Consider the following 27,386-nt stretch of genomic DNA (forward strand, 5'->3'; position numbering starts at 1 on the left):
TTATGAAAAAGTTTCTTTATTGTTACAGTGTTGCAATAAAAAGAAGCAAGGATCATAAAATTTTACTATATGTTAAATTGACATGTAATGTAAACCCTTCTGCAGTCTAACAAAGAAGATTGTGTTCCATTGCACTCTCCTCCCATTTGCCAATGCAAAAGTAAAGAATACTCTTGGATGTTTTAATTTTAATCTTGTGAGTAATTTATGTCCGTTCCGTTTTTCACTTGGGCTCTGTATTCACTTGGTGGCACCTGCAGAACCTAACACCTGCTAATCCTGCTTTTATCCCCCTCTCCTTTGGAAAGAAAAGCTAGTTTGGGCTGCTTCTCAAAATGAAGCGGGTTGGTTACAGCAAAAATATGACCAAGTCACCAGAAATGCCCCACTGTAATTGCTCACAACTGCCTGGTTCTGAATAGGAATGGTAAATCCACAACACTACAGGTTCAAGGACTTCAGAAATCCATCTGCATATCTGTGTGTGAGAGAGAGAGAGAGAGAGCATACACATTTAAACTCTATTCATGCATCATTTGAAGGTATCATATATGTTGTGTGACAGGTTTATGTGGCTGCTAATATAGGAGAGGATGGGTGGGGTGGGGAGTAAAGCCTAAATTCTACAGTTTGAAAACCCAAATAATCTGGCACTAAGTAAGATTTCTGGATAATGGGCAATAAGTGGGCTAGAAGCAGCAGCCCATTCTGAATGGAAGTGTGTGTGTGTGTGCTCTTGCCGATTCTGTGATAGCTGCAGGCCACGATATTTCAATTCGAGCCAAACAGTATATAGTGCAGAATTTCAAGGAGCTTGACTGAAAGAGTAGAACTATGTAGTATAAAAAACGGGGCTGCTACCAAAACAACCCTGTGTCGAATTCTCCTGATCCATTAACATGCAGTGCAGCTTTCCACGTGTCCTGACATCACTACACTATGTTGCTTCCTCTCCTACCCCTCGCCCCCAATAGCAGCAGAGAAACGGCGAGTGAGGCAGAGAAATGCAGTGTAATGACAGTGAGACATTGGGGAATCTCTTCTACATGTTACAAAGGGGCAGGGGGAGAGGGGGAGACTCAGGGCTGCTGTTTTGGCAGAAGGTATACATTTTTCATATGCAGCTCCTTAATAAAAACAAGCTTGCTTCCAGTTGATACATATTAGAATTATCTCCCTTCATATGGATCTCAGAAAAGCACTTTTGAATACATAGCTGGATAAAATGGCTGGCTTGGCGTGCAAAGTTTAATTATTTGGTTAGAGAGACTGACAAGCATAACCCTTGTCTAAAGTACCAAGGTTAATGAGTAAGATTTATTCACAAATTTATGTGCAACCAATATTGCACACTGGGGATCTGTTTGGTCATCTCAGATATATTGCAAGGTTGTATTTTTGTTACGTAATAAAGACTAATTTTGATTTATTAGAATAGCCAGATCAAAACAAGGAACAACAGAGTTGAGGTAAGTCTGTTCTGTAAAACGGAAGTGTTTTGCAACAAAACCTTAAAACAAACACAAACTCACTCAAGGTATTTGTGGTAGCCCTGTTGGACTGATTCCACACAGGGGAATCCAGAGCAAAAACAGAAAGCAAAAGTTAAATGCTCTACTTCCATCTCAGCTCTTACCACTAGCTGCAAGACGTTCCTTTTTGTGGGATTTTTCAAATTCCTCCAGAAACTGTTCAAAGACTTTCACGTATGAAGCCAGACTGGTTTTCTTATAACCTATAATACAGGAGAAAACAACAAAAGCATTGCCCATTCAGTGTGTAAAGCAGACAGTCTACATTATTATAAACAAAAGGTAAAAGTGTGCATCTTACGTATCTCCAAGGGAGTCCCTGGAGATACATACAGGATGTCTTCACAAGACATCCTTTTGAAAATGCTGTTTCTGAAGGCTGAGGTATACTTTGGGGACTGAGCAACTTACATAGCTATAGGTGGTTGTATCCTTTGTCCTTATTGGATAATAAGTGTTTCTTCTGTTTACAAAAACTTGGTCACTCATCTTTCCAGAAAGAATCTGCCTCACTGAGCTACTAAAATAAGTTGCAAGATTATGGAACATTTTATTTCTATATTGCCTATTACAATGTGTTCAAGGCTGTTTACAAAGTGAATGGTAATGAATAAAATGAATACCTTCTTCTGTTGACCAGAGACATTCTTAGGATGGTACTAGCTGTTTCCCCCACAAGATGCATTCTTAGAACAGGTGGGCAGTTCCCACTGTTCCTCACTGCAGTTCCACCCCCTTTCCACAGGAAAGTGAGTATCTCATTAAAAAGGTATTCACTTCCCCTGCAATGCAATATCTGGATAGACACAGCAGGGAAGATACCCCCTTTTCCTCCAGAAAACAGATCCTGAATAAATCCGTTAGTGGAGCAGTCTGACTTTTTGCATAGTGGGACGTAATCCTTCCTGGCAAGTGCTGGCAATGGTGAATGTAATTGTTCCTGGCAAGTGTCAGGAATGGGTGCAACCTGTGTGGTGAAGAGACATACTGGAGATCTTCACTTTCTCGGCTGGTGTAGGAGGTCACCCAAGCTTGGGATTACATCCCCCCCACATGCTCCAAAAGGCAGGAAGTAGTCATACTTGAAGATCCTTAACCCAGTGCATGTGGGCGGATCTCCTCAGTTCTACTTCCTGCCTTTGCTCCAGAAGGCTCGCATTACAGCTCGCTGGCTTTGGCCTTGTTAACTAGGCCTCTTCTTTTCTTCTGCTTATTTTCCTATTGTTTTTGACTATTTCCAATCTATTCTTCACCTGGTATTCTACTACTATTAGTTCTCTCTAGTTACTAAAGAAAAAAGAAAAAAAATTATTTTAATTTTTTTAAAAAAAATTCATATCTGTTCTTCTACTGTCCTTTCTGTTATTCGTTACCTCTCCTCACCTCTTGCCGACCTTTTGGCCGATGTCCGCTAAAAAGACCTTCGGACTCCTGGCTATTAGGGAGAGATCCGCCCATCAGCGCCTGTTCCCACCAAAAACTCGGGACTGCGCAAATCCTGTAAGGAAAATGGCGGATGTATCAGATGACCTTGCTGGCGCCTGTAGGCCACAGCGGTCCTCTCTGTCGCCAGATACCGGTGAGGAGACTGGGCGCAATTCATGCCACCAGCAATCCACCGAAGCAGGACGCAGGTGGCGGCACCAGAATCGGAGGCTAAGAGCCTTCACGCCCTTGGTAAAGGGAAGGAATATCTTAATGTGTACAGAACAACTTAATATCCATTCTGGACCATCATGTAAACGGAATTTCCAATGTTCGGGCAGATTGGCTAAAACGGCAGGAGATCCAGCCGGCAGAATGGGGCCTGCATCCTCAAGTATTTAGGTGGCTGACAGAGCGGCTGGGGTGTCCCCAGATAGACTTGTTTGCATATCCTCAGAATGCCAAGATTCAGAGGTTTTACTCACGTTTCCCGATGTTGGGGGCAGAAGAGACGGATACGCTATCGGTGCCATGGCCTCCGTGTCTGCTGAATGCATTTCCTCCAGTGCCGCTGCTCTCCCATTGCCTCAGGAAGCTGCGGGGTTCCCGGGCATCCCTGATATTGATTGCGTCTTTTTGACCCAGAGGGCCTTGGTTTTCCGAGATCGTCGACTTGACCGTAGGTCATCCACTCAGTTTGCCAGACCATCCAGTTCTGCTGTGTCAAGGTCCGATTTACCATCCTTGCATCTAGAAAGTGTTCAGCCAACAAGATTTACCAATCGACTTGGCGTAGTTTTCTGCGCTGGACAGCAAAGCTCTCCCTGCAGCTGGACAAGTGCAGGTCGAGGGGATTACTAGGTTTTCTTCAGGATGGCATTGCGCTTGGTCTGAAACCCAACACGTTTAAACACCAGGCGGCGTGCTTGATCCAGATGTTGTTTCCTCATCAGCGTTTGTTCAGGCGTGGCACCCTCTTCTACGCAAGTTCTTGAGGGGGGCAGCTTTGTTGTCTCCTCTGGTCTGCCATCGTTTTCCGTCATGGGATTTGCATATTGTGTTGTGGGGTCTGCAGTTTCCGCCATTTGAACCACTTTGATCTGTATCATTGCAGATGCTGTCCTGGAAGGTGGCCTTTTTAGTAGCTGTAACATCAGCCAGGAGGGTTTCTGAATCGCAGGCTCTGTCAGTTAAGAGTAATTTGTGTAATTTCTCTAAGGACTCTGTGAGACTTATCCCGGATCCTTCGTTTATCCCTAAGGTAAAGTCTCAGTTTAATTGTGAGGCGGTCATTTAATTACCTTCTTTTTGTCCGGATGCTCGTCACCCTGCAGAGAAGGAGTGCAACCGGACGCAGGCTTTTCGTAAGTCAGATGCTCTTTTTGTGGCCTTTAAGGCTTCTAAGATGGGATGCAAGGTCTCTTCAGCCATTATTGCTCAATGGGTTCATTCATGCATTACGATGTTGTATGAAGCCCAGAAACTTTCGGTGCCTGGTCAGATTACAGTGCACTCAACTACATCAGCAGCCACTTCCACTGTGTTATCTTCACCGGTGTCCCATGAAGAGATTTGTAAGGCGGCTACTTGGTCGTCGCCTTTTACATTTTCAAGGCATTACAAGTTGGATGAACATGGAGCTGCCAGAGCAGCATTTGGTCGGAGGGTCCTGCAACAGGTTCTTCCGGGTCAGTAGCTCCAGCTTGGGTATTTTCCCTCCCGTGGTTGGTGCTGTGGTATGTCCCAAGCTTGGGTGACCTCCTACACCAGCCGAGAAAGGTACATTGGTACTCACCATGAAGGTGTCTTCTGGCTGGTGTAGAAGAGGTCACCCAAGGCCCGCCCGGGTTGTGTTAGGCTGGAGCTGATGATCTGGTTGTAGGGGGACAGTTTTTCTGTCTTTCTCTGCATTATTGTTTGTATATTGTTGTATATTCTCTGTTGTGTTCTGTGGTTTTCATTCCGTAGCTTGAGCTGTTTTAAGCACTGAGGAGATCCGCCCACATGCACTGGGTTAAGGATCTTCAAGTATGACTACTTCCTGCCTTTTGGAGCATGTGGGGGGGATGTAATCCCAAGCTTGGGTGACCTCTTCTACACCAGCCAGAAGACACCTTCACGGTGAGTACCAATGTACCTGTATATGGAAGTACTTAAGAGTACTTCCTGTATTGTTCTTTTAAATGCTGACTGCACACACTGAAAGATTAGCACAGGATCTTACAGGGGTGAGGAAGAGTCAATCTGAAAGTTACAAAATGGGCTGCTGTGATGAGGCAGGAAAGCACTTTAGTGCAATCAGGTGTGTGTGGGAAGATAATAAAGTCAGTTGATGTCAGAGAATTCGACCTCAAAAACCTAATAATAGTCTAAAAATAGTGTTTGGTTATGTTCATTCATTCATTCAATGTATATACTGCACTTCCTAAAGTGGCTCAGGGCAGTTTACATTAAAACAACAATGAAAAAAAACACCCTATTTAAACCAGATTAAAATTAAAACTAGATATCATTAAAAGCCAGGCTAAAAAGATGGGTCTCTAAGGCTCTTCTGGAGGCCTCCAAGGAAGATAATAATCTTATATCTATGGGTGACTCCACAACCCAGGGGTGACAACTGAGAAAGCTCGATCCTAGATTGCCAACTGGTGGCACCCTAAGACGGACCCCTTCTGATGATCTTAATGAGTGGTGGGGATCTTGTAGAGAAAGGCATTCTCTCAGGTAACCCAGACCTAAGCCATTCAGGGCTTTAAAAGGTAATAACCAGCACTTTGTACCTTGCCTGGAAACATAACGGCAACCAGTGCAACTGTTTAAGAACAGTCATAATGGGGTCTCTCCGGGATACCCCAGAGACCAATCTGGCTGCTGCATTGTGAACCTATGACTGAAAAATAAAGTAAGAGAAGGAGCAGAAGAAAAAGCACAGAAAATTTAAGAAGGCCGTGTTTCAATTAAATAGTGGCATTGGGAACTTTTCTCCAGGTTTGCAGTTGTTTCTTTAAGTCATAGAGACTGCATTGCCTCCCCTCTATTCAAGTCCCTAGGCTCAGGGGCATAACTACCATTAGGCAAGGGGAGGCAGTTGTCTTGGGGCCCCACTGCCTCGAGGGGCCCCCAGAGGCACATCACATGACTCTCCACCCATCCGTGTTGCACCCCCTGTGAATTATGTTGCATTTCTTGGAGATCGGCACGAGCAGAGAGTAAAAGAAACTCAATTCAATGTGAACTACCCTGAAAATAAGACAGTGTCTTATATTAATTTTAGCCCAAAAAATGCACTAGGGCAATTAGCGGTACATCAGAAATTACTGCTAGGTCTTACTTTCGGGGAAACAGGGTAGATATTCACCGTATTCATAATGGGGATGTGAGTGTGAGTGCACTATATATTGTGAAGTGTGTTTGTGTGTGTATATCAGCGGGGGCCCATTTTAAAATCTTGTCTCTGGGCCCACTCCAACCTTGCTACGTCCCTGCCTAGGTTCAACAACCACCTAGAGAGAGAGTGTGTGTGTGTGTGTTAGGGATGCGCACAGAACCGGTTCAGAGGCCCTTTATGGGCCTCTGAACTGGTTCGGGAAGGCGGCGGGGGTGCTGCTTTAAGAGCAGGGGAGGGTGCACTTATCCCTCCCGCCACTTTCCCCCTGCCGGCATCCTTTGTTAAGAAACCTGATCGGGGTGGCAGCATACCTCCCTGCTGCCTGGAAGACCCGATGCGCCTGCATGCGCTGGCGACGTGCGGGCATGTGTGCTGGGGACTTCCGGCCATATCCAGCCAATGGGGGCAACAGGTGGCAGGGAGGTACGCTTCTGCCCCGATCAGGTTTCTTAACAAAGGACGCCAGTGGCGGGGGGGGGGGGAGTGCACCGTCCCCCACTCTTAAAGCGGCACCCCTGCCACCTTCGAACCGCCCCCCCGTGGTGCCGTGCACATCCCGTGTGTGTGCGTGTGTGTGTGAAGTCAGAGCTTTTTCTTCATTAAAAACAAAACAAAACCAAAGTTCTAGCCCTTATGGCTGAAATGAAATGCTTCAGGGCATGTGATCTGCTGAATTCTCAGAAGCCAGAGGTACAGGATCCAGCAACTGGGACAGGGACTTTAGTGTCTTGCTTTGCTTCTTCTCATAACATGCAAAACTAGCATAGATCATAACAGTAGAATTATGCAAAAGCAAAAGATGCAATTATGCAATTATTAATTATTATTATTATTATTAATTATTAATTTTGCAATTATGCAAAAGCAAAAGATCCAGATGAATTATGCAGATGCGCATCCTTTATCTAGGTGGCAGAATTCCCCCCCCCAGTGTGCTGTACACACAATTCTGACAAAGATCAGACTTTTGCCATCAACAATCAACCAATTGAACCTTTAAGTGGATTATCTTACTGAATAAACTGAGCAAAGATTTCTCATGATCTTTTTGCTCTAACACTCACCTCTACTCCTACGAGGGCATTCTGGCTCCCCTTCACTTTCCTTTCCATCCCCCTCATCATTGCTAATAGAGTCCAGTTCTTGACAGAGGCGGCTAAAAAACAAGACAAACATTGGGAATTCTATGAAACCTGGGGAAGAGATCATGAATTGTCATTGATTCATGTCATTCAGCATACTCCATCTTTTGAAAGCATGGGTAAAAATTCACATTTGCAGTGGTAGCAGCAGCCTAAAGTAAGTGATTATCAGTTTTTGCAACAGATAAGCAGTTGCCCAGAGGGAGCATAGAAGGCATGCTTTTCCATATCAGATAGTAAATATGGCATTAGAGCTTTTGTGCAGGGCGACTGTAAACGGGCTCTCCATCAGTGTTGTCAATTGCACTAGGGAAGTTGCCCAGCTGCAGTGCAGCTGACAACACTGATGGAGAGCCAGAATTGCAGAGGTAAAGATGAAGGAGCTGTATTGCAGAGACAGATACTTTACACTTTTGTTCTAGGAAACCTTTAGGAGCAGTATCTATGCTAGACTATCTCAAGCCACACTATCCTTTGCTTTGGAAGTTCAATTTGTTGTTCAAGCCTTCTTTCCAGAAAGTGAGAACAGAAACCACAAGTTTCCTTTACCTAGCTTAACTTGATTCCAAGAGCCCAGGGAACAGCAATTCTCCCTCAGAAGAGGAGTCTATTTGAAGGATGGGTTGCTCCGATCTCCTGCTCTGAGACACGGCCAATTGCAAGCTTTTCACATGAACGTGGGAGGAGCTATCCCTCCAGTTTTCACCCCGTCTCGCACCAAGGCAGATGTGATTCTTCAGCTCCATGCCTAACATTTTCTCAGGCTTTGGCCATTTGTCTCCTGCCCTGCCTTTCCTGTTGTGGACTAGAGAGAGTTAAGTGGCAAGAGAGACAGAAGTGTGGTACTTACCAAGCCGGCAAATAGACCTGTTCACAATACCAAATTGCCCAGGTTTCTGTCACAGTATCAGATGGTGAGGGCAGAAATGTGGACACTGACAGCAGCATGGTCAGTGGGTCTAACATATGCATTTTCACCTACAGCCATCATTCCACAGACAGTTTTCAGAATCTGGGAATTGAAAGCAGAGACCATCCTGATCGCTCCACACTGGCACCAGCACCTATGGTTTTTTAACCTAGTGGAGCTCTCTCTGGAAGTGCCTCTGGCTCTGGGATCGGACCCTCAGCTTCTCCACCAGGGTCTGATATTTCATCTGGAACCAGGGTGGCTCAACCTCTTCACCTGGAAGCTGAATGGGGGTTTCTAGAGGCCTGCGGGTACTCACAAGGGGTTTTGAACACCATGTTGGAATCTCAACGACTATCTACCTGTTCCCCGTGGTGCAGATCGTGATAGCAGTGAAATGAATAAATCAAGCAAGCAAGCCTTGCCCATGTCTGCCTCAGTTAACCACACTGTTTCCTTCAAAAAGGTTTGGACGCTGGGCTCTGCCCCATTTTACTTAAAAGGCAGGTCGCTGCCCTGGGTTCACTTCTGGACACTCAGGGTGCCACATCTTTGACTGGCCACCTGCATATGTGGAGATTTTTAAAAGGGCGCCTCTCTACTTAAACCACCCGTTCACAGGTTCCCTACCTGGGACCTGAACACAGTATTGACAGCTCTTACCCCGGTTCTATTAGAGCCTCTTCGATCAGTCTCCCTAAATTTTTTGTCTCTTGAAGTTCTCTTCCTAGTCACCATAACTTCTGTTAGAAGGATATCAGAATTTGGAAGTTCAGAAGGAAGTGTGTTTAATTTTCCCCGACTGTGTTCTGCTTCGAACTGATCCTTCCTTTATTCCAAAGATTAATTCACTATTCCAAAGGTTGCAGGAGTTAATGTTGCTGTTGTTCTGCCCTCAACCAACTTTCCCTAAAGAAAACGAGTGGCACATCCTTGATGTATGCAGAGCGATTAAGATGTATTCGAGACGTACCAAAGGTTTCAGAGTCCCTTTGGGCTTCATTTTGAGACTGTTCACTTGAGCAGACTGTTCAGCCTAGCTAGATGGATATGTTGGTGCATTGCATTGGTTTACACTGCCAAGGGCCTCGTGCCATCAAGGGGCACTAAGGAGCGCTGCCTCTTCTGCGGCCTTCTCTCCCCTAGCGCCTCTTAGTAGACCTTTGCACTGCCGCTACCCGGAAGTCCTTGTCTACATTTGTTAAGCATTATAAGCACCAGACTGAGCATCGGCTGATGCTGGATTTGGCAGGAGGGTTCTGCAGCAAGTGGTTTCACCATAGGCACCAGACTCTCTGTTTTCCACCCATGAGACATTTTTAGAAGCGCGGTATAGAAATCAAATAAATACATCTAGGTCAGGCGCGGCTCGTGAACGCTCCTCCGGGGGAGGCGGGGCGGCGGCTTCTTTAAGTGTAAACGGAGCCAGTGCTCCGTGCCGCCCAGCAGCCCCTGCGGCAGGGAATCGCCTCCGCCACTCACCTGGCTCCCACAGAGGCAAGCCCCCCGCAAGCAGCCAGATGAGTGGCGAAGGCGATTCCCCGCCACGGGGGCTGCTGGGTGGCACGGAGCACTGGCTCCGTTTACCTTAAAGAAGCCACCCGCCCCTCCCGGAGGAGAGTTCACGAGCTGCGTCTGATCTAGGTTATAGGGACTCTAGTACCTCCCATCCTTTGGATACCCTCCTCTTCTGAGGGAGAATGAGTCCTTGGCACTCGCCTGAAAGATCATTCCCCTCAGAAGCACGGAGTGTGTCCTCCTCACCCTAGCTAGTCTGGTTCTTGCTTCTCTTCTGTCATTTAGTTTGGACAGTTTCCATTCCTGGGGTGGTTTGTTCTCCCTGGGATGTTGTGCTAGTGCTAAGTATGATTCCTCAGGGTTTTTCCCCAATCTTGCAACTGTTCTGTTGGTGTTTACTCTGTGTTTTCACATTTTGTGTTTTAATGGCACTGGTGCATTGATTAGCTGGCTCCAAACTGGGGCCGAGGGGATAGCTCCTCCCACACGGCCATGTGAAAAGCTTGCAATTGGCTCTGTCTTGCAGCAAACCATCCTTTGGATACACTTCATACTTCTGAGGAGAATAATCTTTCAGCTGAATGCCAATGACTCATTTTTCAATTTTATGGACAGTTGTAGCTATCACCCTGAGCCTCAATACAGTGACCTGAGGGTTTAACCATGCCATGGAACTGAAGAACTTGCTGCTTGCTTCAAAGGATTGTAATAAAGAGGTACCCATGGGCTGCACCTCCCATGGATTACAATGACATTGTTCCAAAGCCAGTTGTCCATACCTTATAGTGGGAACAGCCAACGGATTAAATTCATCCAGTTTCTTTAAGTCAATTGGAACTGAAATACGACCTAAGAGAGGCAAAAAGGAAGCATCATTCTGTTGACTTCCCATGTCAGAGAACATTAGTACTCAAGAACAAGCTAAGGAACATAACGTTTAGGAGATATGGCAGTCTGCATGTGCTATTTATAGAAAAAGGAACACATCATTTGTAGAAAAGTTACAGTAAGTGTCATTCCAGTTCCTGCCATCTCAGGACTGTTGTGCATCCTAAAGGGTGTGTGTGTGTGTGTGTGTGTGTGTGCGCGCGTGTATCTCCAGCACACTATGCTTTGCTAGAGTCTCTCATTTCTTACCTAATTTCTCCCCATTTTTGATCCATTTTTTGTATTTAAAAAACCCCAAAAGTGACACATTTCTACCTACCCCACCACCATTTTTTAAAAAACAAATCCAGTCATTATTGGCTGATAAATTATTTGGCTTTTATCCAAGCAAGCAAGCAAAATAAATTTGAACCTTTCCGAGACTCAGAGGCCTTTTGAGGACATTGAAGGAAATGAGGGATATTTACAATTTTATCAACAAAAGCTGCAATTTATCTATTAGGAAAAAAGGCCATTGTTAATACTTCCTTTTTCATTCCTTGTTACAGTAACACACCAGGGCCAAAATGGCTTCCAAAAAAAATCAAGGGTAGCCCTTAGTCTCTGCCCCAAGAATGTAAGATTTTCTCCACAAAAACTTGCCATCAGCAATCAACCAACTAAATCTTTAGTGAATTTAATCAGCAAGTTAATAAAGATTGCAGTCCAAATGAAGGTACAAACCGCTTCCCCTACAATAACTTAAACATATGAAATATTTATGAGTTCTAAAGTATTGCTTACTACAAAACAAGCCTCATCGCTAGCTCACTTGATACTATGTCCACAATATGAGCCAAAAGTTAACTGAAATTCAATACATATTCCAAAAAGTCACAAATCCTATTTCTTCCCAAAGTGCTAATTCTGGGTATCAGGCACACACCTAAGCATTCCAACATTATGACAATTCTAGCCTTCTACCACACTTTTCTCTGCGTCTATACACATGACTAAAGACACCTCTAGGGAGAACCAAGATGTCAAGAGTTTAGACTCCTTTTGAGGGCCAAAAAGATAACTCTGTGTGTTTTTGAGAACATCACCTTAATGTAGTTTTTGTATCCCACCTTTCCTCCAAGAGAGAATGCCTCCAAGAATGGCATTATCTCATGCTGTTCTCACAACAACCCTGTGGGGTAGGTTAAGCTAAGGATAGGTTAAGCTAAGAGACAGCAACTGGGTCATGGTCACCCAGTGAGCTTCATGACTGAGGGGGTTATTTCAACTCCCTGACACAAGTCTTACTTGCTATCCACTGCATCACACTGGATCTCCCTCTTCACTGAAGGAAGGTAAGGTGAAGTATCATATAACTGACCTGTTTTGGGGTGGACACTGAAGGGGCTCTTCAATAAGTGGTTGATGCCTTTGCTAACATTAATATCTAGGCGGGGAAAGCAGTACTGCAACATGATCTCCCATTCGGTGTGTGCCATTTTCTTGATTGAGTTCTTGGAAGAGAAAAAGAGAGATTGGAAACCCTATGGGCTTTAAGACCTTTTGTATGCACATATATAGAACAGCTTTACTCTACTATTACAAAGTCAGTGCCAACTCTTTTACAGAAGAATCAGCAGAAGGGATCTGCATGCTTTTACTAAAGGGATCAACTACTGTAAAGATGACCAACCGGCTGTCTGTGGGCCAAATCTGGCTTCCAAGATGGCTTTGTCTGGTCCTCGAGAGCCTGGGCGTTCTGGGACGCATTCCTGTTCAAGTGTTCACTTACTATGGATCCTGCACTCAGGTCCAGCATCTACAGAAGCACACCTGTAAGGCTTGCTCCCCATGCCGATGTGTCCCCCACCCCCACCCACTGGCATCCCTCGTCACAGGCAGGATCTCTCTCAGAGTACAGCATTTGTCTCTTTAGACAAACACTGTCCGCAGGGGGAACAGAGTTTTGGGACCCATCAGGGCAGGAAGTGAAGTTACAGGTTCACTTCCACGGATGCTGTAGCTAGGTGTACAGCATCCATGGTAAGTAAACATGTCAACAGGGCTCACAGTAGGCCTTTATTAGGGAAGCCACTTCCTTCTGCAACAGCAATCTGGTCTGTACATTTGGGTGGCTGGCCCCCACACCACAGATCTAGGCTCTTAAGTGTGAAGATAATGGCCACAGCAAGGCTGGCTGCAGGGAGTGGTGAGGTCGCCCCTCCATCCCCTCCCTGCAAATGGCAAACACCTCAAAGCACTGCCATTGTTACTTTGTGCAGATCAACTAAGCAGAGTGAGAAAGGTCTTGCTTTGCATGTGCTATCTCCCCAGGTTAAGAGGTGCCTTGCCTGAGATCTTGGAGCTGGCTCTGTTCTCCTGTATGTCACAAAGGTCCTCCCTCGAAACTGGCCATTCCAGCACCAGTAAACCAGTTCTTTAGAACCCAGCTGTCAATTTCAACTTTTGGCCAGGAAGTGAAAGTTGTTAGGTTCTTCTTGCATTGTCCCCATCACCTAGTGCTGGCACCCGTGAAAAATAATCTTATGACTCCCATGGGTTCCCTTTGCTCATCTACTTACATTGTACCTTTCCAACTTTTTTTTCAAAAGCTGCCAGCGCTGGACTGAATCTTGCTTCTTTTTACAGAATTCATGCTGAAGTTCCTCTTGAACTGGTAGTCAAGCTGTTAAGGAGCTTCAAGGCCAAGATATTTTGGTGCCTGAGGCAAAACACAGACATGACATACTCTCCCCCCACTCCTATGAGGGCAAAGCTCTCATTAATTTCAAGTAAGCTTCACAGAAGTTCCAAGTGGATCAATTCCTGTATATCAGATCTGTTTACCACCCAAGCTACTTTGCCCCAAAAGTGCTCAAACTCTGCTGCTTGAGGCAGCTCCTAATGTTGCCTCATGGTAGGGATGCCTCTCAGGAATTTAATACAGTGAAGCAGGCCACTGGCAAATTGGTCTAACCAAAAAACAAAGGCCTTGTTGTTCTGGAGGATACAAATATACCTTGATTTAATTAGGTCATTTTCAGTGGGGCTTACCTGCAGATAAGTAGGCTCAAGGTGGGAGCTGCATTTCCCCCCAGAAAACTCCTTGCAATACGAAATTGTTTATATCAATTTACAGCCCAGGTTGTTTCCTGGTCACAACTGAGGCCTGGTCTACTTAGGGTATGGGGCTGTAGCTCACTGGCAGAGTATCTGCTTAGCATGCATAAGGTCCCAGGTTCCCGCCCTGGCATCTCCCGGTAGGTCTGGAAAAAAACTCCTGCCCAAAACCTTAGAGAGCCACTGCCAGCCAGTGTAGACAATACTGACCTAGCTGGACCAGCAGTCTGACAGTATACTCAGTATCCAGATTCCAGGAGAGGCATCCTCTTATGCAAAACCCTCTCCACAAAGAGAAGACTAGCACAGCAACGAGGACTGGCCTAGGAGCTTTCCCCCCAATGTACTGTACTAGGATTTTGTTTTTAAAATCTCTATGTGGAGGAGCATTTTTTAAAAAAAGGGTCTGTCACCAGCAGCCTGAAGTGGCACAGTCTACTTGTACCAACCACCTCAGAATGGCCTGGGATCAGGCTCTCTCAAGGACCACCTTCTTTCACAGGAATTTGCCCATATGCTGTACTCAACACAGCTGAATCCTTGCTATTAGTCTTCCCACCATCTCCAAGTACAGCAGGTGGGAACATGGGACAGGCTTGTTTAGTTGTGACACCTACATTACAAAAGGTCTTCCCCAGAGAAGCCTATCTGGTCCTCTTGCTCCTTGTCTTCAGTGAGCAGCAAAACCATGATTATGGTGGTTTTTATCTTGTTGCTGTTCGCTACCTTGAGGATCTCCTGATGAAAAGGTGGAATATTAAATGCGGTTATTAGTAAAATAAGTATGTAGACCAGGCCTCAGACACTGAGGAGCCCTGAGCCTTGACCGGAAGTGTGTATCCCATGACTCTTCGACTGTCCAGAGCTGCCAAAAGGATATTCTCTGGGACCAGAGCCAGCACCTTTTCATAGCTCTCTTTGCTTCCAAGAATATCCTGACCAACCAGGGCATACTCTTCAAAGTAATCTGTCACCACCTCTACTGATTTTCTAGAACAGAAGAGGAAAAACATTAAGGATCCACATAAGACTTCTGAACATTTAATATTTTGTGGGGTTGGGCAGGTGCTGTTTGCCAGGAAGCGGTGAGAAAAGCTGCACCCACTGACATTTCCTCAGTGGCATTTTTATTGGCTTCTGCTTGGGACTGGGGAAGTCTGTGCCTATTTCGGACAGCTGCAATGTAGCACGGCATGATTTTGCAGCAACACTACATCCAACCGTATGCTTTCCTGTGTGTATGCAGTATTGCCATCTGTGGAGCTCCTGTTCTGGGTAGGCTTGTGCATCAGAATGCTGGGAGGATGCATGAGGGTATCTGGAAACTCTCATTCCTCCCAGTGCTTTCCCCATGGGAGGAACTACAGTTCCCAGACACCTTCACGAGGCTGCCTGGTGTTCCCTTTGGCATCCTCCCAGTCAAGATCAGGCATTCTCGATAGGGATGCGCATGAACCATTCGACGTAGAACCAGCTTGCATCAAACTGGGCCAGTTCAGCGGTCCGATCATGAACCGGCCCAAGGCTGGTTCGGTCTGTGATCGAACTGGACTAAGCCCAGTTCGATGTGAACCAGTGCTATGTTGGGGAGAAACGAGAATGATTGCTAAGTCTTTTACTCTGTTCCCCACAGCTTGCTGCCCCCATTGCTAGCTGAATTGCCGGCCAGATTGCTCTTAAAACATAGGCTGCCCATGCATCTGCCCGTGGTGGCCTGGGTTTTAAGAGTGATCTGGCCGGCTGGGGATGGGAGCGGCAAGCCAGGTAAGAGGCTTTAACAACCTCTCTCACCGCTCCCGCTCCTCCACCCCTTTACTCATAAAGAGGAATCCTCACCAGATTCCCCTTTACAAGTATTGCTGCCCAAACTGCCAAACCAGTTTGACTTAATGGATCGGACCAGCTGGTTAGTTCGAATGAACCAATTCGGCGCAACGCAGTTCAGTTCAAATTGATTTGAATTTGAACAAACCACATTTTTTGGTTCCGTGCACACTCCTAATTTTTTGTTCTGGTGAAAAGGCAACCCCCACCCCATGCCAGAAACATAAGCTTTCAGGGGAGGGCTGCAAGGGTGCTGGAAACAGAAGGCACACATTCATTGGAACATCTGATGCTCCGGCTAGTTCTGGGGCTCCCTGCTACCTGAGGTTTGGCAGACATTTACCAGGAAGCAGAAACTTTTGAGTAGTGGCACTGTCCTTGTGGAATGCACAGAGGCCTAACTGTACTTTTTAAACTCCCAAATAAAGGTCCCAAGCAGGGTGGGGTTTTCCCTCCCGCAACAAGCTTTTGGGATTTGCTAAGGGTTTTGTGCTTAAGAGGATGTTCTTATTTACTTGGATCTGGCTCCACCTACTTTTTCTCAGTTGACCACCCCCCCACACCACTGTAACATTTTGTTGTTGTTTGTTTATATTCTGTTGTAAGTTGCCTCAGGTTGCACTTGAAGGAAAAGCAGGATATGAGCTTTAAAAAAACCATCACACAGCACAAGCATTAAATGAGCAAGTGTCTGCTCTGCACAGTTAGGCTGTGTATCAACATGTATTCATTTCAGCAGTCACCTAGGGGGAGCACAAATACAGCCCTTGCCTTGCAATCAGAAGTAGAAATCTAAAGAGGACCTTTTCTTTTTGGTTATCCCATTTCAGTATGGTAAGAATGGGAAAGGCTTTTAACTAGCACATGCCTTATTACCCAGCGGCTTTCCCCAGAGCTGCATGGACCACAGTCCTCCTTTTTCTCAGTGTCAGGAGCAGCCAAAGGGTTCTTCTGAGGTTAACAATGTTTTCTGTGAGAAGCAGAGGCTGTTCAAAACTCAACAGGGAACAGGATGCCTCTGACGAAGACTTATCTTTTAGCCTCACTGGGAGATGCATCAATTGTTCTAACTCATGTTCTCTTCACCAGACAAACACAATCCGGTATGTTTTAGGTCACACCTCCTTATGCCATGTTAGTTCTAGTCTCAATTCAAAGAGCAGTTCAGAACGAAATTTTGCTAAACAGCAATTGCTTTGCAGGGTAGAATTCAGAACGTACAGCCTCACTTGTGTCGATACATGCCACGAAATTCTCTGGCTCCAACATTAACTGACCTGATGAAAGGATGAATGTGAATGTTTTCAGGGAGGGTCACCTTCTTGATGGTTTCTTCACCACCCTATAAAATATCAAGAATATTTTGCTTAGTGAACCTAGCTTTTAGTGAAAGCTAGGGTTATCCTGGCTTTCTCCATGTAAAGCGGCAAGTCTCCTGACACTACAGCAGTAATTCCAAAGGGCAGGAAACTACGCTGGGTATTCACTCATAGTTATAATAGACTTTGCTACAAAAGACAGGATAATTTATATGACACAGGAGAGAAAAAGAGGCAAACAAACATTTATGGACAACCTTTTATGTTTCGCAGAAGATATTTTTCAAAATGTAATTGCGTTAGTTTGTGAGCAAATTGTGTGTAAGCATATATCCACCCTATGGATTTGTGCAAATACACAGACAGCAATTTCAAAGCCTTGCAGCTCTTCTCGGCAAAGTTTTCAACCAACTTCTTAGAAGTTCGGATAGTTGTCTCACTATCACAGTGAGTTCAGCTCCTGCTTCAATCCACTGTTTCCCTAGTAATCTACCTAAAGATCACCTTCAGTCACAGAACTCTGTGCTCTGCCCATCCTCTTTCCTGATGGATGCTCCAATATGACGAGCCAGTTATGTGGCCTGTGGGCCCCCCATCCTCCAGCGTCAAACTCCAGCTCCTTTCTTCCCAAAGATACCTTCACTAAGGTGAGATATTCCACTGCGGCAGAGCGCAGAGTTGAGGACCACTTCCTGACAGACTCGTCACACACCCAGCAATGCACACCTCTGCGTCCTGAGTACACCCAGAGGCGGTGCTTGATTCCAAAGTCCTCTGGAGGTGCAAGAGGGAGAGTAGAAAGCACAAAGTTAGCATGCAGTTTTTACTGCGATCAGTAAACAAAACTCAGCATTTATATGACACTTTATGAGGGTTCACAGCACTTCACATGCATTGTCTCAGCAACATAGGCCAGCACTGTCACCCTCGTATTGTAGACGAGAGCAGAAACTGATAGCAGAAACTGATAGAACAGTGGCTTGCAGTAGCCATGAAGTTATTAGTGACTTTGTGGCTAAAGTGCGGTTTGAAAAGCAACTTCTTAGCTCACAGCTCACTCTTAGTTACTATACCACAGTAGCTCCCTCATAACAAAAATATACGTACACATAAATCTTACCCCTGGCAACTGAGCAAAGAGGCACATTTCAAAGTGGTGATTCTCTAATATTTAGCAGGGGGAGAGCAATCGGCCCTATCCAACCTCAGTAAAACATCCCTCTAGCGGTTGTTGCTGGTGTCCACCTTATGTTTCTTTTTAGATTGTGAGCCCTTTGAGGACAGAGAACCATTTTATTTATTTATTCTCATTTGTGGGGGGGGGGGAAGAGGCTTTGAGCACTTTCATTGAAAAGCATTATATAAATATTTGTAAGCATTAGTATCACTAACAAATACAGCCACATAAAATAAACATTCCACCCATACATTGTTAATTGGTACAAAATATACTGGAGGATAGGGAGGTGAGAGTGCCACTGCTTACAAACAAACAGAAAATACTCTCCTGCTGCAGAAAGGGGTTAATGTCATATGGCCCAACAGTAGTATCACTCCAGAGAGAGCTACTACTACTACAATACTACAACCAATATTTATATTCCACTTTTCAACCAAAGTTGTCAAAGCGGTTTACATAGAAAAAATAAAGAGATTGCTAAGATAGCTGCAAAGAGGAAAAAAATAATGGGGAGCCTAGAATTGGGAAGCTTATAAAAAACAGGCTAGCGATGGGACTCGATTCAGGCCATGGTAAGGCCTGTTTGGGAGAGGTGGCAGAGCATAGCAGACCACAGCCAGGAAACCCAGCATTAAGGAGACCCCACAGCCCCTGCCTCTCCTGCCCACACCCCTTTGGAGGAACCTGGAAACACAGGGCTTGCTCAGGAGGCCAGCTCAGGCACTTTCTAGGTACCAGGACTGATTGGAGCTTGAGGAAGAAGCAGGGCTCCTGGCTCCTCTATCCGCAGCCAGACTTTCACTGGTGCAACAGCTCTACATTGGGAGCTCCTCTTAGAGCTAGCTTCCTGTGATCTTTGCTCCAGCTCCTGTTGGCCAAATCCCTTCCCTTGTTTTCACCGTTCCTGGATTCATCCACCTTTCCTGGCCTTGTACTCCAGCCTCGACTCTGTTCCTGGGTTCTGACCTGGCCTTGACATTAATATAGACCCACCTGCCTTGGCTTCCTAAGCCTAGGCACAGTCAGCAGGATACACACGAATATATGAAGCTGCTTTATACCAAGTCAGACCCTACATCCATCTGGCACAGTGCTATCCATGCTAACAGGCAACAATTCAGGGGGTCCCAGGCAGGGGTCTCTCTCATAACTTGCAACCTGGAATGCCAGGGATATGAATGTTCTGCATGCAAAGCACATGTTCTATAATCAAGCTATGGCTCCTCCCACAAAATTTTCAGAGAAGCCAGGACCACCCATTGTAGTGACATGGCAGGGAAAGATCAAGAACATTGTATTACGAGCAGAGGTGCATCTATGTAATTCTTGAGCCGGGACCTAAAGGCCTTTGGAGCCCCCGCTGCAAGTTAAGCATCATTCCCTATTCTTATCCCACATATTTCTTTCCCCACGCTGTCTTTAAAGCACCCGGCACAGGTCATAATTACACTCGGCTGCCCAGCACAGTGCAGGCCAGCGCTGACCACACCACCCAGGACAAACTAAAGAGGATCTGGGGCCCCCCAGGGGGTGTGGAGGCCCTGGACTTTGGCCCCGAGGTCCAAGGGTAGGAGCACCACTGATTACCAGGAGGGAAAGTTGCAGTGTCTGTGTTAGGAACTCAGCCATGAAATTTAGTGTAATGCATGTGCCAGCCTCTGTGTGCAAGGCACAGGGCAGGCTCCCACCCTGCTTGAGAAAACCTTGGATCATTATGTGAATTCACTGTCTCTCTCTCATCTTTGTTGAGCTCTTTGTTCTGGTGAGTAATATAATTATCACAGCTGCATTGCCTTATCAGCGTTACCATGGAACTGCTGTGTGAGAAATGTGATCATTATACCGTCTCTCTCCGTACACCTGCATTTGCCAGCAAGCAGAACTGACCTGTAATCAACTCTAAAAGGCAGCCCCTTTTGGAGTGCTAATTGGATCTCTCTGTGGACCAGTGCACAGGTGCCATGGCCCGCCGTCAGAGCCACATCCCCTGCCGTGACGGGATCCCTGGTCGTTTGTGTTTCGAGGGATGTCTTTTACTCCTTTATCCTTCTCTGATTAAAATGACATCTATTCACCTTCCACCTGTGTGCGTCTTTCTTTCTCCCTCCCAGGAAAGAACTGTGCCCCTGGTACAACACCTGTCTCCTAGCATGGACCAAAGGAAGCTTGGACTGGGCTTTATGGACAGAAAGCCTCAACTGACAAGCAAAGCCATACAGAAAACCGGAAAGGAAGCAAAACAAACCCTTCCTTGTGGCAGAGCTGGATTAGGTGTTCTCTAATAAAACCATTCCAGCCTCATTATCTGGTGACTATGCAAAGTGAGCCAGAGGCTGGCATTTACACCTCCTTGTGGTTGCTGCTGATGTCTGCATTATGTTTCTTTTTAGACTGTAAGCCCTTTTGGGACATGGAACCACCTTATTTCTTTTTCTGTGTACGCTACTTTGAGAACTATTTGGTTGAAAAGCAGTATAATAATAATAATAATAATAATAATAATAATAATATTATTATTATTATTATTATAAAGCAGCAAGTCTTCAGAAACAATTAAGCAACATCAACACAGCAATGAGTGATCTCTAAGTCTTTCATACCGGCCAAGACCCAACTTGAATCACCACCACAATATGGGCCCACTTTTAACTTTTTACCATATATGTCCATATATTGCCTTCTCTCTCTCGACTGTATGTTTCCTGGGGTATGGATCTGTTGCTGTTGCTGCTTACGCTTCCTTTGTAAAGCACCACAAACACTGATGGTGCTGGATAAATTAGCACAACTTACTCTACTTCTGCGAGATGCTCAGACTCCAATGAGTCTTCATGGAAAGATCAGACAAAACGAACAGCTTGAAAACAGTGATGGCATGCCATAAGTAACTCACCTACAAGTGCCCGGTCTATTATGTGAATGGCAATGGTCATGAGCGTCCAGCACTTGGAGCAGATCTCTGCAGAGCTGAAGAGAAAGCAGTATAGCCCCACTTCATGTACACATTATTTCTATCCCATTTCTCCCACCATTCAAGGCAGATTACAAAATATAAAAACCACAATAAAACAGCACAATCTTAAAAACAATAAAAAGCAACCCATACAGAGCAGTAAACTCAGCAGAGAAGAAACACATTATACAGAGCAAGTTAAAAATAATAAACAACTTCTTCTTCCACTCCATTTTCAGCCACTATATGCTTGTGACATAAGATGGGGAGTATATTTAATGAAAAACTAACAGGTGCTGAACCACCTCATTCCTATGGCCTCAAGGCTATCAGGGAAAAGACCCTGCCAACCACAGTTCTTGACTCTCCAGAAGATGCCAACAACAGTGTATGGAGGCCACTTGAAACTGCATCCACACCACAGATACATGCTCTTGTGGCTTGTTTTGTGCCACTATCAAATATTTTTGAAAGCAGATTCTGGTGCCCTGGAGACAAGTGGTACTGTATAGCCTGGACCTAGTTGTATGGCACACAGATGTGACTAGAAGCAGACTCCAGCATGTTACTGTACTTCTTTGCTGTGTGAAGCAGACAAAGGTGAGCACCAGAGGCAAACTGCAGAGTCATCTTCTCTGGCAGGATAAGCAAAATCGGAGGCCAGTGGAGCTCAAGGCCATCCAGTTAAATTACATTGCTGAAGATGCTTTTGCCATGTAGTTCTTCATGCAATACTAATTTATGCACTCCAGGCTGCAATTCCAGGCACGCTCAGAAGGAAGGTCCACTGAAGACAACATGGTTTACTCCCAAGTAAACTTGAATAGAATTGAGCTGCATGTGGCCACTAAGCTGCCTTAAACAAGGGATTAGATAAGGGAGGAAGGATAGGTCCATCCAATCACTATTATTTATTCTGTATTTATTACTCTTCTATACTGCCCGGCCCAAATGGCTCTAGGTAGTAAAATCAGTAACAAACAAAAACAATTAAAACAATCAATTGCAAGAGGTAAGACAATTTAAAAACTACTATAGGTCCAACTTTAAAAACAAGTTTTTAATGGCCTCTTTTGAAGGATATTAAAGATGTTAGGCCTCAAATTTCTATAGGGCGCACATCCCAGTTCAGCTGTGGAGAAGACCTGACAGAGTTGCTGCCAGACAGACTGGCAGTAGCTGGAGAAGGGCCTCTTCTGATGACCTTAATACTCAGTGGGGATCGTGCCAAAGGCAGCACTCTCTTAGCATCATAATTATTGTGATAATACGATGCTATGGAATTTTTTAAAAATTGTGAGCTGCCTTGAATTCTGTATGTGACCCCGAGATTATAAAAATAAATTAGTGTTAGCTAGGAATGGAAGTTCCACATTCAGAGCTGACATATCTCCAATTACTAGATGCTAGAGAGAGAAAAAATAGGGGATGGCTTTCATCATCTTGTTCATTCGCAGTTTCCCCTGCAGTACCATATTCTGCACTGTCAGAGACAGAGCCGACGAGGGGACAAACCTTTGGTACAGCTCAGCAGGGAAATCCCTACCTTCTTCCAAGCTGCAGGAAATTTCTCTACTGCAAAGAGATTTTTTTATCAGGCAGTATATAAATGTAATAAATAAATTAAATTGGCTCCATGAGCAGCAAAGAGTCCTCCAGACTGCCATGTGAAGTATTAAGATTCAAAACTACCTACACTGGGCTGTAAAGGTAAAGTGTGCCGTCAAGTCGATTTCGACTCCTGGTGCCCACAGAGCCCTGTGGTTTTCTTTTGGTAGAATACAGGAGGGGTTTACCATTGCCTCCTCCCGCGCAGTATGAGATGAGGCCTTTCAGCATCTTCCTGTATTGCTGCTGCCTGATATAGTACCAGCGGGGATTCGAACCGGCAACCTTCTGCTTGTTAGTCAAGCATTTCCCCGCTGCGCCCCTTAAGGTGGTACACAGGGCTGTAAGGTACCACAATAAATAAATTAAAATACAAAGCAAATTTCTAATTGTGGCAAACAACTTTTTAAAAAAGCCTAATTGTGGGTAGTGTCTTCTGAGGCTCAGTGGGACTGAGAGTGATCAGTGGGCACAGGCAACCCCCTTCCCAGACAAGTAGCTCACCCTTCCCCCCCCCCGCCATTGCTGGATCGCTGTGGAAACCTGAAGAAAAGGTTCTTTTCACATACTAGATGCTCTTGCTTGTTATACTGTAATCAACCTACATATAATAGGTCCCCATGGGGTAATTTTTTTAAATGTTTGGGATGGGAGTATTAATATGAAATACACTGTGCAGCATCCAGACCACTTAGTCACAACTAAGCACCATTGAAATATGTGAGGTAGGTTAGTCATGACTAACTTGTCCCATAATTTCTATGGGACTACCTTGGTCTGGATCGTGCCCACCTTTATTTCTCATGTGGGATAAAGCTCGCTCCTCATGCACTTTGCTCCTTCTGTGTCACCCTAATATTTCTGCTCTGGTGCCACCGCCATTAGTGGGTGGAGAACCAATGTTCCGCACATCTCTCTGTTCTTGCCCATAGCTATAGTATCCTCTCCACTACTGAACTGACTACCTAACTCAAATTCACTGTCCCAGAAGGGTAATAAAAATACCTGCAGCATCGTCTGACATCATCGTAATCCGTCATGTCAATGTCAAACACCAGTTCTTTCTCCTGTGCCTGGAAGGCACCCAAGTGTACAGTGTTGTGCTGAATGGGCTGCAGAGGAGAGAAGCTGAATAAATACAACTCAAAATAACAACTGCTTGCAATAATTTAGACTATAACATAATTACTACATAAAGTATAATTTCTACTAAAATAATGCTTGACTATTATATGACCATATTTAAATTGTTAATGGACAAGGTATTTGTTTAGCTAGACACATGGTCAACATTTCACGAGCAACCCAAAGTCTTTCCTTGATGAATTTGTCATTTTAAGCTGGAAAAGTCCATGCAGACCAGCATATTGAACGTTCTCTTCTTAACTACTAATTCTGTTCTTAGACTCTATTGAGCTGTAAAATGGGAATAATAAGTCAGTGTAATTAATAAGTTTCAAGAATGTATAAGATAATTTACTTTCAAGTGCTCTGCACATTTCTGAATTAGTGCTATTAGAATTACTGACTGGAGTACTTCTAGATATCAAATTTGTCTATCATAGCATTTTTGCAAGTTGCCAGCACACTTATGTACTGGCTACAAACAGGCAGAGTAGTTGACCTGACTATCTGTCATTAATCGAAGCATACTAGCATGACCACCAATGGAAGAAGGCAGCAACTGTCACACAAAAGCAGTGATGCAATTCCCAGGCCCTTGTGACAACAGGAAGCTTTCCTATACGGTATTACTTATTCAAGTTATAGATTTGTGGCTGGGGAAATAGACACCTTGAAAGGACTGTATAAGCTCCTGAGAAGAGGGACCTGTCTGTCGTTTTGTTGTTCTTCATGAAACTCTCTAAAGTATCAAATACATCATCATCATCATCATAGTAATCATCATAGTATACATTAAAAGGTAGATTTTAAAAAACAAGCTGGAAACCAAGAGTTATCTGTGCCTGCTGATGGAGACTGAAGAGGGAATGGGGTGAAGGGAGTTAGGTTACATTTGTAAAAAGTATGTTTTAACCAGAAAGGTCATGAGGAAATGGAACAAGATATAGTGAAACTCCAGTTTTATAGTACATTTGCATGAAAAGATTCATTTAGAATGGTTGTAAAACAGCACTGAGTCACTCAAAGAGGATGGTTTCAAAAATACTTTCCAACTCAGTGGTTCTATTGCTCTGTAGCATTCCATACCCTGTGAGAATAGACGGCCCCAATATCAATTTTGTAAGGACACATTTTCTGGATCTCTTTCTCCAGTTCCTGGGGTGTGTTGAAAGACTGGTACCGCACATAGATGTCATCACGCAGAGTGAATGAGAACTCTCGCCGCTGGAAGTAATTCTTTGACACTGCAAAAGAAAAAAAGAAGATAGGTCTTCAGCCAACCCAGACTAGCTCAGTACTGTCTACACAGACTGGCAGTGGCATCTCCAAGATTACAGGCAGGGGTCTCCCTCAGCCCCATATGGAGATGCTAGAGAGGGAACTTGGAACCTTCTGCATGCAAGAATGAAGATGCTCTTCCCAGAACGACCTCATCCTGTAAGGGCAATATCTTACTTTGTTCACATAGTCTCCTATTCAAATGCAAATCAGGGTGGGCCATGCTTAGCAAAGGGGGGAATTCATTAATAATGATAACGATGATGATGATGATGATGATAATAATAATAATAATAATAATAATAATAATTATATACCAACCTTCCAAAAATGGCTCAGGGCAGTTTACATCAAAATAAAACACTTAAAATCAATTAACAGTTAAAAACAAAACTATAAAAACAGCATAAAACTAATTAACTATTAAAACATTTAAACAGTTAAAAACCCTGGGGAACCAGGCTAAACATTTACAGCAATTAAAAACAATTTACAAGAAATTAAGAACCCTGGAAGGCCAGGCCAAACAAATAGGTTTTAAGGGCTCTCCTGAAGGCCAGCAATGAATTCTGGTTACGGATTTCTGCTGGAAGTGCGTTCTACAGCCCCGGGGCAGCTACAGAGACGGCCCGCCTCTGAGTTGCCACCAGATGAACCGGCGGTAACTGGAGATGGACCTCCTCAGATGACCTGAATTCATGCTTGCTATCTAAAGACCAGCTCCCCTCTATCATATCCCTAATTAGAGGAGATACTTGGAGACTGAGCTCTGAATCAAGAATTCCGGGGTTTGAATCTTGCTCCTGCCGTGCACTTGCTAGTTGACCATAGACAAGCTACTCTCAGTCTCAACCTTAATGAAAGGCGGTATAGAAATGTATAAATAAATAAATAAGAGGATAATAATGCTGACCTACCTCACAAGGTTGCTAAAAGGATTACAGGATAAAATATGTGAACATAATAGTAGAATTTGAAGCATGTTTATTCAGAAATAAATCCCACTGCATTCAGTAGGACCTCCTCCATAGTAGGGAGTATACTTGCTTAAGATTACATACTAGAAGTGCCATAAAAATGTTAAGAGTTAAAGGTTTTCCTTTGTTAACCTGATCAATAGTTAAGAGCATAGGAAGTGCCCGGAGAAGACAAAAATCTAAGATTCCGTTTCTAACACTGACTGGCCAACCAGATCCTTTGTGAAGTTTGCGACAAGGAATGAAGATGACAACCCCTCCCTAGTTTTTATCCCCGGCACCCGGTTCTCAAGTATATGCTCCTCTGAACATACCAGATCACTTTAGCTAACATGGTTAATAGAGGCTGATAGATCCATGGAGGAAAACCCATTTCATTTTTTAAAAAGCCATTGCAGAAGGAACTCTGCAAGTTAGACAGACTTCTTTATGCAATGTTGTTAACTGTCACACTCTGCCTACAGCACAATCATATGCATGTTTACTAGAAGTAAGTCTCACTATGTTCAATATGGATTACTCCCAGGTACGTGTGCATATAGGGGTATAGCTAAGAGATAGGGGACCATGTTCACCCCTCTCCCCAGAGGCTCTTCAGAGTGAGGGAGATAATGAAGAAAATTATACTTTGAACCCATCATCTCAATTATAGCTACACCCCTGTGTGCACAGGAGTGCAGCCTTTGTGCCTAAAAGGTAAAGCACTAGAGCTCCTGACAGTCACACCCTCTGCCTTAAACGCCCTCCCACCACCAGGAGTCAGGTGGCCGGTTGCACTTTCTCCACTTCTACCTATCGAATTCTGCATATGCTCAGAGGCAATATCGCCTTTTAAATGGCCTTTTTAATAGCATGGTACCACATTCCAAGGCTGAGGGGTGGTAATGAAAACCGGTTCAAGGGTTTAGCTCCTGCACTAGTCCGTTCCATCTGTCAACGACCCCCTCCTCCGCACACTCTAACACTGCCCCCCACCCCGCACCTGCCCTTCTGCTTCCCCTATGGCTTTGTCTTTCCCATGCACTGGGTTCCTCACCGTCACCATAGCGCAACCACCGCCCATAAGGACCGAAGGGGAAGATGCGACGATAATAAAGAGGCAGCAGGTCGGGCAGAGAGCCCGGATCAAAGTCTGCCATAGCCAAAGCAAGAGGAAAGCGCGGGAGAAAACAGGCTCCGACTTCCAGCAGCTCTCTACAAACCAATCATACCAGACCAAG

General features: G+C 44.8%; 1 protein-coding gene across 1 annotated transcript; it reads right to left on the reverse strand.

Moving 5' to 3' along the window:
* PRIM1 (DNA primase subunit 1) lies at window positions 1-27,386 on the reverse strand. Its single transcript, XM_053296841.1, has 13 exons — window positions 27,203-27,386; window positions 24,998-25,155; window positions 23,792-23,898; window positions 21,119-21,192; window positions 17,683-17,819; window positions 17,004-17,068; window positions 14,783-14,892; window positions 13,365-13,459; window positions 12,164-12,296; window positions 10,695-10,764; window positions 7,410-7,501; window positions 1,637-1,735; window positions 1-478 (listed from the first exon to the last, which is right to left on the reverse strand). The coding sequence occupies exons 1-13, from the start codon at window positions 27,303-27,305 to the stop codon at window positions 459-461; spliced, it is 1,263 nt and encodes a 420-aa protein (XP_053152816.1). The 5' UTR covers window positions 27,306-27,386; the 3' UTR covers window positions 1-458.

The sequence above is a fragment of the Hemicordylus capensis genome, chromosome 2 (assembly GCF_027244095.1).
Source record: "Hemicordylus capensis ecotype Gifberg chromosome 2, rHemCap1.1.pri, whole genome shotgun sequence".
Taxonomy (NCBI): domain Eukaryota; kingdom Metazoa; phylum Chordata; class Lepidosauria; order Squamata; family Cordylidae; genus Hemicordylus; species Hemicordylus capensis.

What these genes read in the sequence shown, in the direction of transcription:
- PRIM1 (XM_053296841.1), bottom strand. Translation starts at nt 27,305, where the DNA reads ATGGCAGACTTTGATCCGGGCTCTCTGCCCGACCTGCTGCCTCTTTAT. An exon ending in CAGTGTCCACCCCAAAACAG is followed by an intron (nt 10,765 to 12,163) that starts GTCAGTTATATG and finishes TGCCTCTCTTAG; the next exon opens with GTCGTATTTCAGTTCCAATT. An exon ending in ATGCCCTCGTAGGAGTAGAG is followed by an intron (nt 1,736 to 7,409) that starts GTGAGTGTTAGA and finishes CCTGTATTATAG; the next exon opens with GTTATAAGAAAACCAGTCTG.